Below are 18,563 nucleotides of genomic sequence, written 5' to 3' on the forward strand. Positions count from 1 at the left end.
AGAGCACTTGTACAGAAGATGATCCAAAAGTATCAAACATAGCACTGGGCAGAAAGTCTTCCATTAACAACCTAATCACTTTAAATTCTAAGCAGCAACAGTTAGTAAAAAAGAAAATGGAGTTATGATGCATAATGAACCATTAGAAACCTTACTAACAAGCAGTATTATAGGCTTAAAGTTCTTACAAATATCATCACCACCACCATCATCATCATCATCATCATCATCATCATCATCATCATCATCATCATCATCATCATCATCATCATCATCAAGGCCAGCAAGATGGTACAGCAGGCAAAAGCACTTGCCATGCAAGCCCAATGACATGAACTCAACCCTGGAACCAAAATAAAAGTGGAAGGAGAGGGTTGATACCACAAATGTATTTTTGGACTGCAACATGTGTACCATGACAACACCCTCCATGTATAGATACATGCCATGCATGTGTAATAATAAATAAAAATTAACATAATACAAGCCAGTAACACAGCACTTAAAATTCTAATGAGGGTGTCACAGCCACTGAGTTGAGAAAGTAATTGATTTATTTTTGTGAGTGTTTGTCTACATGTATGCCCATGCATTACATGTATACAGTACCTGAAAGTAGCCAGAAGAGGGTGTCAGATCCCCTGGGAGTGGAAGTTCTGGATGGTTGTGAACTGTCATATGGTCTCTAGGAACAGAACCTGGGTCCTCTGCAAGAGTGGCTCTTAACAACTAAGCCATTTCTGCAGCTCATGACATTTTTCCAAGGTACTTTGTCTCAAAAGATAAACATCCTCGCCAGCATCTTGTTATCTATTGAGACTTCTCTTCAGATCCTGGATCTGACTCCACACACCTAGGTACCCCACTTTGCGCTGCTATGTCAGGGTGGTCTATGTGGGTTTGGCTTGTGGATGTGCCTTGGGAAAGAAGATATAATGAGAACGGTGGTGGTGCTGGTGGCTTTGAAGACGAGTGACATAGAGAGTCCACAGTCACTAAGGGGCAGGCAAGGCCAGGCTGGGTGCCTCCTGGAAAAGCTGTGGCCTTGGGATGAGCCACCTAACTCAGCAAACTTGACAAATTATGAAACAGACTGTGAATTCCAAAGGTGCTTTCTAGGACAGGTTCCTGCTCTACAGGGCTGATGTGCTGAGCAGCGCTCACTGGGCCACAAGCGTTTCTATTTCAACAGATAATGGACTTACAGGCTCAGAAGTAGGGGATGACTATGATGTCTATGAGGGGCTCCCTGGACTGGAGAGATGGCTCGGTCGGTAAAGCTTGCTGCATAAGCACAAGAGCGTGAGTTCAAATCCCCAGCACTCACATAAAAGCCAGGCATAGCTGTGTATGCCTACAGCCCTGGTGGTGTTGTGTGTGTGTGTGTCTGTGTGTCCGTGTGCCTGTGTGCAGAGATGGGCAGGGAGAAGCCAATCGTGGAGACTCACTGGCCAGCTGGTTTAGCCACACTCCAGGTTCAGTGGGAGAACTTCTGTTTAAAGGACGGCACCGACATTGACCTCCGGCTTCTATGGTCCCACGTGCAGGTGAGTACCCATCCCCGCCACTCCTAAGTAGCCTGTATTGACAGCATGTCCTATACCAACATTTCCTTCATCAAATAACATCCAGAGGAAACAAGGCCTGCGTTGTTTTTAGTTTGCATTTAAGCTGATTAGAAAGTTAGTTCTGTATTTGATTAAGTTCTACAGAAATCAGGCTTGTGGGGAATCATTAAGCAAAGACATTTTTTTTTCCTCACAGCAATAAGGCCTGCAATGATTAATTAAGGGCACCATGCCAAAGCAAGTATCTTTGTTTAAGACACAGTGGACAAGACAGCCTTGGGAAAGTTGATGTCTTAAGTAGACGCCACAACATGTTTTTAATTATGTTTGGGAAGATGAACAAGAATAGGAATTGCCAACTGTTTAGAAAGATAATTTTTTTAAAAAAAGATTAGAATTAAAAAAAAAACCACACAAGGCAAACATTATTGATTTAACACAAATGCCATTTGTTGGGCCTTTTGTAATTTCCCTATTAGTGTCAGCATTCCAGGGTTTGCGTCCCCTTCTGCGATCATGTCTGGTATCCGTTCAGCTCTCAGCAATACGATACAGTCAACAGTCAGTGATTGCTCATATTAAAATGTTTTATTTGTTGTAACTGCGCAGATGATCAAGGGGTGTAAATCCTAAATTATCCCAATCATTGCCCAGGCTAATAAAGAGAGAGAGGGAACCCGTGGCTGACTGAAGATGGACAGGCAAGCTCAGGGTGCTGGCTGTGCTGTCAGCTCGAAAAGACGCAGTGGAGAAGTGCGCGAGACGCAGCTGTGCCTTGCGCCATCTGAGGGGAGCACACACTGCTCCGATCAAATTGACGTCAGTCAGCTCCGATGAAGGATGCGCGGGAAGTTGCTTAGCTCTGGGTTGCACGGACAGTCAGATTCCATTTGGATCAAACTGTCCCATCTCAGGATTAACAATCACGGCAGATCGGGCTTCACATAAGGCCAGTTCACCACTGTTGAATATTGAAGGCAGACTGGAAGCCTATTGGTTTGGCCCCTTTCCCCCAAACTGTCAGAAAATGGTTTCAACTCATTTGGAAATCGATGGGCTTGCTTTACAGCAGGGCTTATGGGCTCTGGATCTCAAGAAGACATTTAAACCTATCACTCACGGGGCCCGCAATGCGATTTCTTCTTCCTTGTTACCCATCCCTTCAGGTTTTGAGAAATGGTCAATTATTCATCTTTCTGGTAAGTAATGGTTTTATTTTTTTTTTTAGCATTAGCGGTGCCAGTTTTTTTTTTTTTTTTTTTGTACCATTAGCGGTGCCAGGCCGGAGGGCTGCACGCAGGGCACTGTGCCTTTCCAGCAAGTTTGATTTCTTTTCTCCGCTAATGCGGCTTGAGTACCTGCTTGGCTCTGGGCTGAAGACTGGGCACGTCAGGCTGGACAGGCAGTCTCCTCCCCTCCTGAGCTTAGATTTCAGGTCTAGTGAATGAGAAGGGACAGGGTTTCTTCTGTGGGAGACCTACATTTGGTGAAATGTCCCCCTGGAGGTGGAGGGTGGACCTGTGGCTGAATGCCACTATGCTTTCTCCCCAGGAAGATGGCGGGATCCTGAGAGGATGAGCTGAAGAACCCAGAGGAGCCAGGCATGGCGGTCCAGGCCTGTGATCTTAGCACTTGGAAGGTGGAGGCAGGAGGATCATAGTTGAAAGCTAGCTTCAGTCAGGATGACTCTTGCCTCAGAAAAACCAAACTAAACCAAATCACCTGGTGCTTGCCTCAAGCCTTTTCATCAGGATGGCCAATACTGGCCTGCAGTCTGCTTTACAAAAGCCTGAGAAATAGGTGTGTGTGTGTGTTTGTGTGTGTGTGTGTATGCGTGCGCACACGCAAGCTTGTGTACACATTCATTTATGTTCCTGTCCCGACTTCTATGATGAACAGTGATGTGGAAGCATAAGATAAAAATGAAAAGCAAAAGTAACCCCCAACCAAAACAAACAAGAAACAAAGCAACAACAACAACAAAACCCTTTCCTCTCCGAGTTGCTTTGGTCGTGGTGTTTCATCAGAGCAATGGTAACCCTAGCAACAACATCCACAAAAGTATGAGCCACGGAATCAAAGCCCCTGTCTTCTTCTCTGTGTCGTGGGTGCAAATTATCTATGATCTCCCTGCTTCCTAGTGCTGTTTACGGAGTTAAAGTGTAAAAAGGGACAAGCATGTTGGGAGAAGGAAGACAGGAGACCAGCTGGTATTTGGGCTCACCTCATGGTGCCACTTATAGACCCATTCAGATATCATGGTTCCATGTGTGCCACGCTGGGCATGTAGTCTAAAGTAGTTTTCCCTCATTTTCTACCCATCCTGCAGTTCCAGGTCCCATTTCCCTTGTTTCCAAAACACCTAGCTTTGCCCAACTTGCAATTATGTGATGAGCTGGTTGTGTATAGGGCATCTTTCTCCCTTATTTAGGATCACCAAGGGTGGGAATGTCCTGTGATTTGTTCACTTTAGTGCTCATAAATGCAATTATTTGTGTAACAAAACGTAAGAGGGACATAGAGCTTCTTGCAAGGTACGGCAGCCTGGGGAGGAGCCCCAGCCCTTCCTCCTGCCATAGCCCGGGCTCTGGCTCTGGTCTGACACTTCCTCATTTCAAGCTTGTATCTTTACTTGCCGACCCCATCAATAGATGTCTGTCTGCTTCTGAACCCTCCAAATCCACTCCCCATACTCAAGACTATCCAAAGTTCAATCCCGACAATGCCACCACTTTCTTAAAACCCCAGATTTGCTTCCCTTTGCTCATGAAACAAAGCTGTGGCACTGTTGCCACTCTCAGCATCATTCCAGTGGTCCCTTTCTCTACAGCTGTCTTCATTCCAACCACAGCCCCTCCTCTTCCTTCTCTCAAAGCATCCTTCTTGTTCCTCTGAGTGTCTTGGTACTTGGGTCGCCGAATCATCCCTGAGACTCCTGTTATCCTTTCTCGTCAGTTGGGTCTCAGTTCCCTGCTTGGGCACCTCTGAGTAGCCTTCCTTATTGACTGCCATGCCGAGAACATTCCACCCCCTCACGGTCACTCACTGTCTTTTCCTCCTTCACTCATTACTCATGGTCATGGTTTTTATTAACGCTGTTGTTTTCACATTTGAGGTCTGCTCTGCATCCTTAGGATGTTAGCATTTTGGTGATGATGACCTTGTCCATGCTATTTATAGCCGAGGACTAAATCACACTTCACCATTCCAGGAACCCAATGGGGATTTACAGATGAATGAGTGAGCTGACCTAACTAAGTATGCAGACCTTTCCGACGACAGAGAAGCTGCCCTTCTACCCATCTCCCCATGCTGTGTCCCTCAAACAGCACCATGATGCTGTTGCCCACATTCTGACAAGAAGGCCAGAGGCGATGGCCATACCTACAACTTCCTCTCATGTCTCTTAGGCATTAGAGTGTTCTAATGAGGCTCAAGACTAAGACGTTTTGAGCTGGGAAATTGGCTCAGTGAATAGAGTTCTTGTTGTATTAGCATGAGGACCCGAGTTTGGACTCTTGCCCCCAGCCCTTGTAGAAGTAAGACATGTCCAAGAGTGCTTGTATCCCCAGCCCTGAGGGGGTCACAGAGACAGGAGGATTGCTGGGACTTATTTGAGCCAGTCTAGTTGCTAAGTGGTAAGCTATAGGTTCAATGAAAGGCCATAGCTGAGGGGATGGGCAGAGTGTGACGGAATGGGCCACTTCCTTCTCTCCAAACACAGACAAAGGCAGATGCTCTCCTGTACACCTATGCACCCACCCCCACACAAATTTAAAAAAATATTAAGCATAGAGGGATATAGTGGAAAAAAATTGAGGAACATAGTAGAGCCCTCCTTTAATCCCAGCACTCAGGAGGCAGCCAGTGGCACTTGGATCTCTGAATTTGAGGTAAACCTGGCCTGTGTAGCCTGTTCCAGGACAGCTGGGATGACATAGTAAGACCCTATCTCAAAACCAATCAATCAATCAATCAATCAATCAATCAATCAACCAGTCAATACTAATCAATCAATCATCACAGAACTTTAAGCTTTACAATTTAATGTTAAAAGAGCTGAAAAAGTGAGCAGAGCTAAGAACACTCACTGTTCTCACAGAGGGCTGGAGTTCCATTCCCAACACCCACATCAGGTGGCCAGGGAATCTGCTGTCCTCTTCTGCCCTCAGAGGCATGGCATTCTCTTGCACATACCTACACATGCTTACATGTCATTAAAAATAAAATAAATTTGAAAGAAAAATGGGAGAAAATATGTAGAAGACCGTTGACTTTCTGTGTGCCGTGACTATGTTTTATTACTGTTGGGTAATAAAGAAGCCGATTTGGCCAATAGCCTGGCAGAACAGAGTCAGGCAGGAAATCCAAGCAAAGATAAAGGGCAAAAGAAGAAGGGGTAGGGAGAGACGCCAGCAATCACTGGGGAAGCAAGACGCGAGCTAACAAGCCATGAGCCTTGTGGTAAAATATAGAATAATAGAATGGGTTAATTTAAATGTAAGACCCAGCCAGTAATAAGCCTGAGCCATCAGTCAAACAATTATAACTAATATTAAGCCTCAGAGTGCTTGTTTGAAAACTGGTGGGCAGGAGCGAAACCTCCAGCTACAGACCATGAGTAGCCAAAGCATTATCTTGGGTAGTAGGTTTTATGGAGTTGGTCTGGCTAGGTTGATCATTTATTTATTTGTTTGTTTTACAACTTTTGCACAAGAAAGTATTCCTGCAATGATTTTCTCTCCTACTATTGATTTTCCAAGGTGAAACCAAAGTGTGTAGCTACTTTGTGGGTGGGTCTTGAGGATGCCAATCCTCAGCTGAGCTGACATGGAAAGGGAAGTCTTAGGCTTTCCTAATTACAAGATATTTCCTTAATAAACCTTATCTGATCCTTTTCCGCTAATAATTATATGTAATTATATTTACACGTGAGAACATTGCATACTAATAGGGAGTAGGGCCCTGAGGACTGGAGAGGGTTTACATCTGACTAGAGATGCCCAGTCATTCCCTCTCATACAAAGAACGCGGACAGAAAGGAACGCGCTCCAAAGAAAGCAGAGCATTGGAGAAACCCTACACGTTCACTAATTGATAATATTTTTGTTAGGTTGTTGGTTTCAACTGTCTTTTTGTGCTTGCACTTGAATTTAAATGTCTGAAAGGAGCAGGGTCTTCAGAGAAAGAAAAGTAATTACACCCTGTAATTCAGATTTAATTACAAGGAAATAGATGTAACGCGATGTGGTAAAAGTTATGATGGCTTCTTTAAATGATATATGTCATTAACATGTTAATTGGCATGAAATCTGAACTCACAGCCAGAGGAATCATAGGTGAAGGCGAGGTCAACTCCATTACAGGCGGGATCAGAATGAAAATTCCACAAAAGCGTTTGAAGCTTGATTCTGTAATGTAGTTTTTTTCCCCCACTTGTGTTCAATACAAAGAGATTCCAGTCCTGCCCTTAAAGAAATTAAGAAAAAGCCTGTTCCTAAAATGTTGGCGTGGCCAGTTTGGACCACGGGGTAGCTGTAAAGTCAGGGTGAGATTAAGGGTGGGAATGGATTTTCCTCCGCTCGGAGACCAGGTCATGGCTATAAAGATCGACTCCTTTCCCACATCTTCACATAACAATGAAGTGAGATACACACAGATTTTGATTATTAAAAAAACTTGCTGTTCCCTTGAAGACCTAAGGGGGAATCTGTTTATTTTATTTAATTGTGATGTTTTTGGCTTGTGGTTGGGTTAGTCATCAAAACAGGAAACGCTGTCTCTTTATTCAGCAAGAAGAATTAGCCACACTAGAATGGATCTGCTGGTAGAGGAGGGAAACGTTGGCTGCCTGAAGCGCTTTTGTTTTGCCCTCCAGATTTAAATTATATAGGTCTATCTATCTATCTATCTATCTATCTATCTATCTATCTATCTATCTATCTATCTATCTATCTATCATCTATCTATTGTGTGTGTGTATAAACACAGCATACCTTTATGTGTGTATATAGAAGTTGGAGGAAAACTTCTCTACTTTTATCATGTGCATCTCGGGAATTGAACTTAGGTCACCAGGCTTGGTTGCAATCTCCTTAATCCACTGAGCCATATCACCAGCCTGTGAAACTGTCTCGAGGCAAGTCCCAGTGACAGAATCTTAACAACCAAGAGCTCTGTCAGGACAAGAGCGTGTATGACGGGATGAGGACAGACTTTGTGAGCCTCTGTGACAGCCAGGGTGGACGGCACAGGCAAAGGAGACCACTCCAATGGCTGGGTTCTGCATGTGGGCTCTGGCATGGACCCAGATGCTGTAATGCTGAATGACGTACTGGTTGATACTGTTGGAAGGCGGACAGACTCTAGCCTCACCTAGGAGGCACACCTCTGGGCGTGTCTGTGAGATTTTCCTAGACTGGTAATACTTGGAGTGTCTGAGACTAGTGGTTGGTACAGGGGTCAACACACAAGCCTCACTTTAGGCTTGTGTCGCCAGACATCACAGGACTTCCGTGCACACCGGCTCTCAGAGGCCAGCCACAGTTACTTGATCCTAAAAGCGCCCTTGGAGCTAGAGGTAAGGAGAAAAGCACTCCACAGTTATCTCCCGTGATGTTTGTGTTTCCTGAGAAGGGACATCTCTCTCACAGCCTTCTGCACAAGCATTGATCGTATATGCTTCCTTTGTTGGAGGCATAGTCTCATACTACAGGCCTGGCTGGCCTGACCCTCGCTCTAACCCAGCATGGTCTTCAACTTGTGATCCTCCTGCCTCAGTTCTCTAAGTGCTGGGTCTGTAGACCTGTGCTACCGCTCTGGCCAATAACTGACTCTTTCTCCTGTCAAAGCACTCTCACGTCCCTGGACCTTGTGAGTGGGCGGGTCAGTTTTCTGGGACACCTAAGCAGGTAGTGTTGGTCAGCTAGAACTCACTGGCAATGGACTGCTTCCAGGTCTCAGAGGATCAGGAGTGGTGTGTGTATGTATGTGTGTGCATGTGTGCGTGTGCATGCACATGTGTGTATGTGTGTGCATGTGTGTGCATGTGTGTGCACATGTGTGTGCGTGTGCATGTGTGTATGTGTGTGCCTGTGTGCATGTGTGTATGTATGTATGTGTGTGTGTGTGTGTGAGCAGAACTGAAATGCCAAGGACCACAACACTCCGCCACCCCATCCCACCTGTCTTTAAGGGAGGACCATCAGGTGCTCTTTGCCGCCTCACTTTACCTGCCCTCGATGGTCACGCTCTGTTTTTTCCTTCAAGTTTCTCAAGCAGAAGCCACCTTGGAGAACCACAGTTGTCTCCCAGCAGCTCCCCACCCCCCACCCCTGGATGAGCACCCACCTGCCTTCCTCACCTGCCACCACAAAGACAAGAAGGGCCATTCATAATTTAAGTCGGCCCTTTCTTTCTTACATGCACCAACATGTGCCTGGCGCTGGGGGAGAAATTGAACTCTGTCTCCCAGGACACGCGGAAGATCAAGCGGCATCTCATTAGAACACACTTCAAAGACTCGCCCTTTATTTCCATACAAACAAGTTTAAATTATTGTGCGTGATTCTGCTGTTAGCAGGGACTCTGATCCATTATGCATGGTGCCTCACCGCTCCGCGCATGAACAATGGCGAGCATGCCATTAGCCTTCTGCTAGAATACGCTAAACCTTGGGAGTGGCCACCTTATTAGGTTAAAGTTCTGTCATTAATCATTAATTTTATTTCTTACTAGCTGGAGTGCTCTGCAGCATCAAACAGGTATTGAAAACTTGTAATTAAGCAAGCAGAATGCAGGCTGAAGCTACAGTTTCTTTATTATTATTATTTAACATTTATTGCGCTTTCGCTGTGAGCAAGGGACCAAGCCTGGTGCCCATCTTGAGTAGGTTTCACCTTGAGTACATCATGCAATTTAATTTTCACCAGAACCACACTATATTGCAACACTTTACATATGAAACAATCGATAATTAGGGAGGATTCCAAGTTGCCTATGAATGAAATGCATAAGTGGTATCGACTTTTGGGACTATAGATACTTCTCATCATAATTTGGGTCTGAGACATCCTTTATAGGGGCCTGTGCGTGAGCACCTGGTCCCGGCTCTCGGGGAAATTGTGAAGGGCTGGTGGAGTTGAAGGTGAGATCCAAGCCCTGGTTTTGGTCTAGCTGCTGCTATCTTGTCTAGTTGGTATACAAAGAACTCTACTGAATGCTACCATGACCACCACCATGACCATTATCACCACCACCATCACCAACACCATCACTGCCACCACCGCCGCTGCTGCCACCACCACCACCATTATCATCACCATGACCAACATTATTATCAACACTACCACCATTATCACCACCACCACAACTATTACCACCGCCACCATCACCTCCACCACCACCGTCACCACCACCTCCACCACCGCTGTCGCTACCACCACCACCAATATCATCACCACGACTACCGTTATTATCAACACTGCCACCATTATCACCTCCACCATCACTACCACTCCCACCACCACCACCATGGTGGAGCAGCTCTGTCATAACTTCCATCCATCACAGACCAAAGGGCACAGTAGTATTCTGTCACGGTGATGAGAAAGGAAAGGGACATGCTCTTGTGGCTTGTCTTCCCCCTGTCCCCACACCATCCTACTAGTGTCTGAGGAGTTTTGGGGGATCATCTGTCATTTAACAAGCAGGTGTTTTCAGTCAATCGTGCCACGAGAAAATGGATGCTCACTTGCCTGGAAGGGGAAGCTCTTTGTTCAGACTCTGGGTTTAGTTCCTTGCATTCAGGCTAAGCCCACCTGTCTTCCTGGGTAGGCTAAGGCAACCACATTTCTGGGTCTCTGATGGTCTGGTGTTTGGAGAAGAACTTAGTGTTCTGACCTCAGCTCCGCCGCTGGGCCTTTCTTAGAGAGACAGACATGTTGTCATGGCTTGAATGTGAAAAGTCCTCCACAGGCTCCTGTGTTTGAACACTCTGTCCCCAGCTGGTGGCACTATTTGGGGAGGTGGAAGCTTTCAGGAGGAAGTATGTCACTGGGGTGGCCTTTGAGGTTTATAGCCGAGTCTCAGTGTCTGCTCCTGTTACCGTGCCTTCCCTGCCTGTTGGCTTGTCTTTCCCATCGTGATGGACTCTATCCCTCTGAAACTGTGAACCAAAATGAACCAGTTCTCCTCCAGCTGCTTTGGTCACAGCAGCAGAAGAGTAACTAATGCACACGCTGACTCTCTCTTGCTGATGATGGGACCTTGGGGGAGTCACTTCCTCCTCTTCATGTATGCCATTTGCATATTTCCACACCTCACTTCTTTCAGCCCATCAGCAGCAGTAAATTAGGTAGCAGATGTGAGCAATAGTACCTTGCATTAATATTTCTTGTATGACTCCTTCTACAATCATTAATATCTCCCAACATGCACATCTCATCAGCCCCAAATCATCTCGCATGTCAGATTTTTTATTTTTTTATTTTTCTTCACCACCTCTTCTTTTAACATTTGACTGCTGGACCAATGGGGTCAGAGTTCATTTCAGTCTTCCTGCCTGGTCTGTCACCCAGGGCAGTAGCCAACGGAGAGTCTGCATGGCCACGCTCACGGCTTAATGGAAGACGTGTTGCGATGTTTTATAAAAATTGATTGCAAGTACTGTCTTGCATGCAATCTCAGATTATTGAGAAACACTTGGAGGGGAAGTTTGGCTCGGGTCACAGCTTTTATTTGTAACCTCTTGATTCAGCTGATGTCAAATCCAGCTTCATTGTCAAGACAGGAAATGCTGGGGTCCTCTGGAAAACGTCTTAATAATCTCTACATTATTTATTCAAGATACTTGGCTAGCTCAATGGGGAATGACTTTCTCATTTGGAAATGTGTCATAGAATGCCCTTGACAGGAAATGAACTCAAGAGGCCTCTGTGTAGGGATGAATCTGGGCTCTGTGAGCACACACAGCCCTGTCCAGCATAGTACTACTCTCTCCTTATACCGACACGGGAGCCTTCTGCTGCTCCCACCCATCCCTTGTAACTCCACAGGTTCTCCAAACTCCACCTCAGAGTCACCTTTTCCTGCCTCCAGAAACCATTATCATGCCACGAGCTTTCAAAAGTGCCTTCTACCATGGTTGGCTCCCATCTGGTTACCTGTGAGCCGTCCTCACTCTTTTCCTCTTTCCAGCTTCTGTTTCACGGTACTGAGCTCTCTATCGGAATGACCCTGCGTTTGCACCTTCCCCATCATTCTAGTGCGCTCCCAACAACTCCACCACACCCCAGGGAGACTCCCAGGCCTTGAGAGGAACTGAGCAAGAGGATTACAGAGAGGGGCTGATGATTCCTTCACCTACGGCCAAGGAGGGCGCAGAGGGAGATGGGTGGGAGGAAGGAAAGAGGAACTGAGCCAGGGGAGGCTGGGCTTGGAAGGGACTTTGGAACATTTTGGGGGCGAACTGTCAGGGACAGCTGGTGCCTCTTGTGGCGTGGGGCTGTGGATGAACAAAGAAGGCCGAGGAGTGGTTTTAATGAGTAACTGTCCATCCCTTTGGCATTTTGAAGGAGGCTGCAATGACGACAGAATGGTTTTCAAGCATCTTTTTGCTTTGGCTGTGCATTCCTCCTGAGCACCACACCCCTGGCCCAAACTGGCCCATCCTGTCGGGTCTCTGCCTGCTTTAGCATTTACAAATGCACCTTCCACAGCCTCCAATCCACACACACTGGAGACTAGTCTCCAGGAGCCTCCTGATGGCAGGTTACCCATGAGGCTTTGCTTCCATCTGGACAAATAGTGGCAACCTACCTATTTCTTATTTAAATACTGTTGTTGCGTCACTCAGAGGAGATCGAAAGAAGAATGTTCAGTTGCAACCCAGGGCAGTCACTGGGAGCTGGATGCCTCACGAGAAGCCCACTTCCCCAGATGCCTGGCCGATTGATTGCCATAAAGCCACAGATTTTACAGGAAGAGTTACCTGGGTGGTACACAGAGCACAGGGTGGAAGAGTACATTGTCCTCTCGTGCCATGAGCTGGAGATCCAGCCTGGAGGCCAGGTCTGGTGCCAACTGGAAAGATGAAAATCTGGTAAGGTTAACATCTATCAGGACCTCAACTTCTTTATCTTCAATCCCTGGTTCCATTTGGAGATACAAAGAGTGCTGGGCTCTTTTCCTGGCTGATGGAACTGGAGAGTATGAGTTTAGGGAGAGAATCAGAACAAGCCCCTGTCCCCACAGTGGCAAATAGTTCTCGCGTGAGTCAACTCTGGCCATTGGTAGCGGCCATGTGGTCAGTTACTTTTAGGTTGGCCATCCCTCCCCAGACCCCAGGTGCTACCTGGGAATCTCTGGGGATGGTTTTGGTTGTTATGATGACTGACATCTTAGAGTGTTGGTGCCATCCCAGGGTGCTCCTGCCACACACTCTCCAGAGCTCAAGATAGCTTTCTTCAACAAACAATTACCCTGCCTCAATGCCGGCAATGTCTGAATTTTCACAGGATTATAAACCCAGGTCTTCCTTGATGCTCAATAACAAACAAACAACACCAAACCCTGCCATGATTGATTAGTGATATCTGCATAAAGGCCAAGAGAGGGAAATGGAGCCCCAGATAGTTTTGAAGGCACAGGAAAAGCATGCAGACACACTCAGACTGGGGTTAAGGGTTTTTTTTTTCTTTCTTAAACTGCAAGCTTCAAGGCCAGCAACTGTGAGGATCTGTTGCCACATCCCCAGAGTCTAGAAAGCATCAGCACAGTACAGACGCTCAGCATGTCCGGAGAGTTAGTGAATGGAGGTGTGGCAAAAACAGCAGTAGAAGCTCTTTTAGCACCAAGCACTTAGGTTTGTTTGGTTTTTTTTTTTTGTGTGTGTGTGTGTGTTCAACTTATTTTAAGCTTCAATAACACAATGTAAAAGCACCAGTCGATGAGAATGTGAAAACACCAGGATACTGCCATTTTCCCTGAGAATGGCGCTTGCTCCTCTTCCCTCTCCTCCATGAGTCCTCTGGAGACATCTGCCCCAGGAATCCCAAACTGTTCTGAAAGCTGCAGCCGCTCAAACTAGAGAACGAGCGGCTGTGGCGTGCCAAACAGGTACAGCTGAGGCACCTGCCGCGTGACACCCAAGGCTTGGGCGTTGCAGAAGACAGACGGGAAGGCTGCGAGAGTCAGGAGACCAGGACATCCACTGCGACACAGTGTCTCGGAGACATGACAGGGAGGCTGCACCCAGCAACTCTCAACAACACGGTCGTTTGAACGAGCCCAGCACAGTGACAATATCAGTTGACACACCAGCATGGAAGGGGGAAATCTCACAAGAGCCCATCTCTAGATGAAGAGCTACAGACAATCGCTGGCTGCTGGGAGGGGAGCCAGTCCTCCCCAGGGATGAGCCTCTGCAAGGTTCTCTAATCCTAAGCGGTCAGCCCTGAACACAAAATGGCCTTAGTAAATATACCCATTATAACAATAATTAGAGGAGAAGAAGCCATGAGAGGAAGGAAGCAGGAGGGCATGGGAGGAGTTACAGGAAATGATGTCAACACTGTCCCTGTCATATAAAATTCTCAAAAAAAAAAAAAAAAGAAATTAAAACCAAACCCAGTTCCGAGACACATCCACCTTGCTACAGCTGTCCTTTAGTGGGGGAGCACCTTCCTCGTATGTGCAAGGCCGTGGTTTCAACTCCAGAACCTCGGAGAGGGGGGTTGTCATTCACATACCATCCACACCTTCCTTCATATAAGTCAGACCAGCTCACCCACCTTTCCCACCGCTCCTGAACGGACGAGAGACAACCCCACAGAAGTAGTGGACTACTGGGATAGATTTACCACACTGGAAAAACCCCTCTAAAGGACTGAACAGACTCACCGAGAGCCAGAAACAGTGCTGAACTTAATACAATAACCTCTTAGTTCTCTCCAGGATCTCTGTTCAACTGCCATCATGGCTACGATGAACATCCTTGTTCCAAAATACGTATATGTGAATCCAAATGCATTAAGACAAGATTCTGAAATAGGACGCTATTGGATAAAATAGAATAATTACCCAGAGGGCTGGAGAAATGGCTCAGCAGTTAAGAACACTGGCGACTCTACCAGAAGATCCAGGTTCAATTCCCAGCACCTACAATGGTGGCCCACAGTCACCTGTAACTCCAGTCCCAGAGGAGTAAGTCAGTCCCTTCTTGGTCACTACCTGCACATGGTTCAACAGACATTCACGGAAGCAAAACATCCATACACATAAGATCAAAAAACCCACAAAGCATAATCCTTACCTTATTAGTAGGGTTGCTTAAATATTTAGAAGGCAGTATTTCTAAAAAATGGTGCCCATTATAGTAGGGTGAAAAGGGCTAAGGAAAAACACCCTGATACTGACTTGACTCCAAAACCAGGTGTCCCAGAGCCAGGCTGTAGAATCCCACCAATCCCTGAGGTCCCTGAGCTTGAAATGCCATTAATCCCTGAGCACGAAATCCCAGCAATCCCTGAGTTTGACCACAAAAATTCATCAATCCCAAACCACCCTGAAAAGCTCCTCCCTCCAAGAAATCCTATATAAGTTCTATACCCGGTTCAGTTTGCTGCTGCTTCTTACCCTAGAGGCAGCCATCCTCCTGAAGTCTTTCTTCCTGATGAATCTCTTGTGGGTGTGACACTTTCCCCTGAGAGGAGCCCAGCTGTAACAGTTTTCCCCAGAGCCTGAGGGAGCAAAGCTTTAACACTTTCACTGGGGAAACTTTCCCCTAGCAGAGCAGAGCGGTTACATTTGCACTGGGGAAACCTAAGCAGGACTCTAAGCTGCTACACTTACTGTGACTTTGTGGCCTTCCTTGGCTCCCCACTGCCGGGGTCCCTTCCCATCTGGGCCACAATGCTGGCAATTACTGTGGATCAGGAGCTGGTAAATGTCAGGCCCTAGGACATGGTACTTCACTGTCTGCTTTTGATAAATAAAGTTTTATTGCAGCACGGCACTACTCATTCATTTACTTACTGTCTATGGCTGTTTTCGTGCTATGTGGGTGCATAGTAGTTACCATGGTAACCACATGGCCAGCAAAGCTGAAAGATATTTACTATGTGGCCCTTTATGGAAAGAGGTCACTGGCTTCTGTTGTAGCTAAAACCTACGGGCAAGGGATGATCCTGGCGGAATTTCATCAGGACAGCTATCCCAGGCAGAGGTGTAAAGGAGGGGTACCCAAGGGAGAGGCGGTGTTGTACTCATTGGAGTGAGAGGGTGCAGACTTTTGATTTAGTTTTCTCTTGTATTGAGGGAACAAATGTACCGTTGATGCCTAATAGGTCCTTGTTTGGGGTGTTCGTGGTGGGCGTGGCCATGGAGATACCCACCCACTCTCCTTTCTCCCTTTGCCTGGCTTCCTAGGCTCTTAAATTCATCCCGGGTGGCTACCTTCCCCCTCACTCTCCTTGTGTACACAGAAAAGCTGTTCTATTATTCAAATTCTCCAAGATCAAGGATGCGAAATGAAGGCTGCCCCCGGCCCCATAAGACATCCAAACAAATCTCACGGCTTCCAGATGTGACTGTGTCACCCTGGGATTAATACCGAGTAATCCAGTTCCAGCATCAAGACAGCGACAATAAGCATTTACTCTCGCGGAAAATCATTTTATACTGATTACAAGTTGTAGCCTGTCACTGTGACGGGAATTGAAAATGTGTACATTTGCGAGGTTAATATTTCTCTCTAAAGCTGCGTTCTCTCCCCGCCCCCACCCGCTCCAAAGGGACAGAGCTCGAAGTAAACATTTGTCCGGAGACAGCTGCATACTGACACATGAAGTTCAAGCCACCTTTTCACATACTCAGTAGCTTGACTCGCCCGACACCGCAGCAGTGAGAAGCCAAGCGTTAGCAGCCAGCGCTGCTCCTGTCTCAGGCTAGGTCACTCTGTCCCAGGGGCTGGCTCTCAGCAGGGACCATCTCCAGCCCTCTTCCTTAACCGTGACAATAGACATGCCTAATTTTAAAGAGCACAGGCAGGTCAAGTACAATCGGTAAAGTGCTTGAGGCCCGAGTTCAGCTCTCCGGCACGCATGTGAAATGCTTCCTGTGACTGTGAATGCCTGTAATCCAAGCTTGGGGAAGTTGAGACAGGAGGATGCCTAAGACTCTCTGGCCAGACAGTCTAGTGAAATCAGTGACCTCCAGATTTGGTGAGAGATCCTGTTTCCAAAACTAAAAGTGGTCAGGATGCGGTGGCACATTCCGTTAATCCCAGCACCCAGGAAACAAAAGCTGATTGATCTCTTTGAATTCAAAGCCAGCCTGGTCTTTAGAGTTTCAGGCTAGCCAGGGATAAGTAGTAGGATTCTGTCTCAAAATAAAATAAAATAAAGTAAAAATAAACAAACAAAAACAAAATAAACAAAAAACGGAAGAGAAAGAGAAAGACAGCCTATGTTGACTTCTGGCTTCCATATGCACATGTACCTGTGGGTATCCACACATGCACACAAACATGAACATGTGCACATGGGTTCACACACTAAATAACAGGCAAACGTACATAATAGAGGTGTGGAAGCTGGGAGGCTCTCCAAGGTGACATGTCGTCAGCCTCAGTTCCCCTTGGGCTCTCACCACATTCCCAGCAAGTGATGCTGCCGCAGCCACAGACTCATGACCAGAATGAAAGCGTACAACAAAAGCTCTCTTGGAAAATTCCTTAAACCTGTTCCTTCCCCTCATCATGAATGACTTACAGATGACTGTCCAATCATTTTGTGCTAATGTCTGAGAAGTGCTGAGGTACATTAAAGGCAAGCTGGCAGGGCATCCTTACCTACCAACCCTGGACCTTGGAATGCTTGCCCTTGTTTTTAGAAAATGCCCAGTGACAGAGGAAGCTGTGGTGTACACTCTACACACACCGGCTTCTTTGCAAAGTTCACTTCGTCTGTCTTAATTAGATTTCTGTTTGCCTCCACCTGCAGCATGCTGGGCTGAAAGGCGTGTCCTGAGGTGGCTTTCTGAATTTAAACCTAAATCTATATTATTCTTGGAAATACCCAGAGAAGTCCAGCTTTTGCATCTATGTATTTTTTTTGTTTGTTTTGAGACAGGGCTTCTCTGTGTAGCCCTGATTGTCCTAGAACTCACTTTGTAAACTAGGTCGTCCTCGAACTCACAGACATTCCTCTGCCTCTGCCTCCTAAGTGCTGGGATTAAAGACATAGCAACTACACCTGTGCTCCCATGTTTTTAGTAACTGGGCTTTTCTCCTGTGAGTGTCATCTGTCCCCTAACGCCCGCATCACTCCTGTGGGCTAGGTTTCTGTGGCTGGTGGAGGTTGATCTGCATGTTTTAATGTCTGTTTCCCACTGAGCTGTTACTGCAGTTCTAGCCTCAGTTACTACTATTCCCTTTTACTGATTTATTTTGATACAGGGTCCAGCCTGGCCTGGAATTCCCAGTTCTCCTGTTTCTACTCGCAAATGCTATGTGTCACCTCATTTATTTTTACATCCCAATACCTAGCAGTGCACGGTATTTCACGCAAGCATATGACCACGAGGTGGAATCAGCCCCACCTTCAGTGGGTTTTGCTTTCACTTTCGGAATCGTTTCCGAGCTAATAGAAATGTTTCTTTTGGGTTTGGGGCATCGGTGTAGAACACGATCTTAAGACGCGCAGTGAGTGCTCAGGAAACCCTGCCTCATTTCTGCTCAATCTTTCTGGTGTCCTTAAAGCAGGGGTGACGGGTTTGCCAGAGGTCACAAGGCCTCTTTGTCAGTAAACACCCTCATATGCTTGATTTTAGACAGGTTTCAATATGGAGCCCAGGCTGGCCTCAAACTCAGAATCCTCGAGTCTAAGCTTCCCGAGTACCGGGATTATAGGTGTGTACCACCGTGCCCAGTGAGTACTGGATTATAGGTGTGTACCACCGTGCCCAGTGAGTACTGGATTATAGGTGTGTACCACC

At 46.6% G+C, this 18,563-nt stretch overlaps 1 protein-coding gene across 3 annotated transcripts in view; it reads right to left on the bottom strand.

The window, feature by feature from the left end:
• The window catches only part of Tshz2 (teashirt zinc finger homeobox 2), a 441,124-nt gene that overhangs the window by 52,843 nt on the left and 369,718 nt on the right, over nt 1-18,563 (bottom strand). The window contains exon 3 of one of the 3 annotated variants that reach the window (XM_026787078.1): nt 12,427-12,650. The exons of the other annotated variants lie outside the window; for them this stretch is intronic. Within the exon in view, the coding sequence (XP_026642879.1) occupies nt 12,484-12,650 (167 nt within the window). The 3' untranslated portion in view covers nt 12,427-12,483. Of the gene's footprint in view, nt 1-12,426; nt 12,651-18,563 lie in introns of those variants that run through there. 3 annotated transcript variants of the gene reach the window in all.

This window comes from Microtus ochrogaster, linkage group LG8 (genome assembly GCF_000317375.1).
Source record: "Microtus ochrogaster isolate Prairie Vole_2 linkage group LG8, MicOch1.0, whole genome shotgun sequence".
NCBI lineage: Eukaryota > Metazoa > Chordata > Mammalia > Rodentia > Cricetidae > Microtus > Microtus ochrogaster.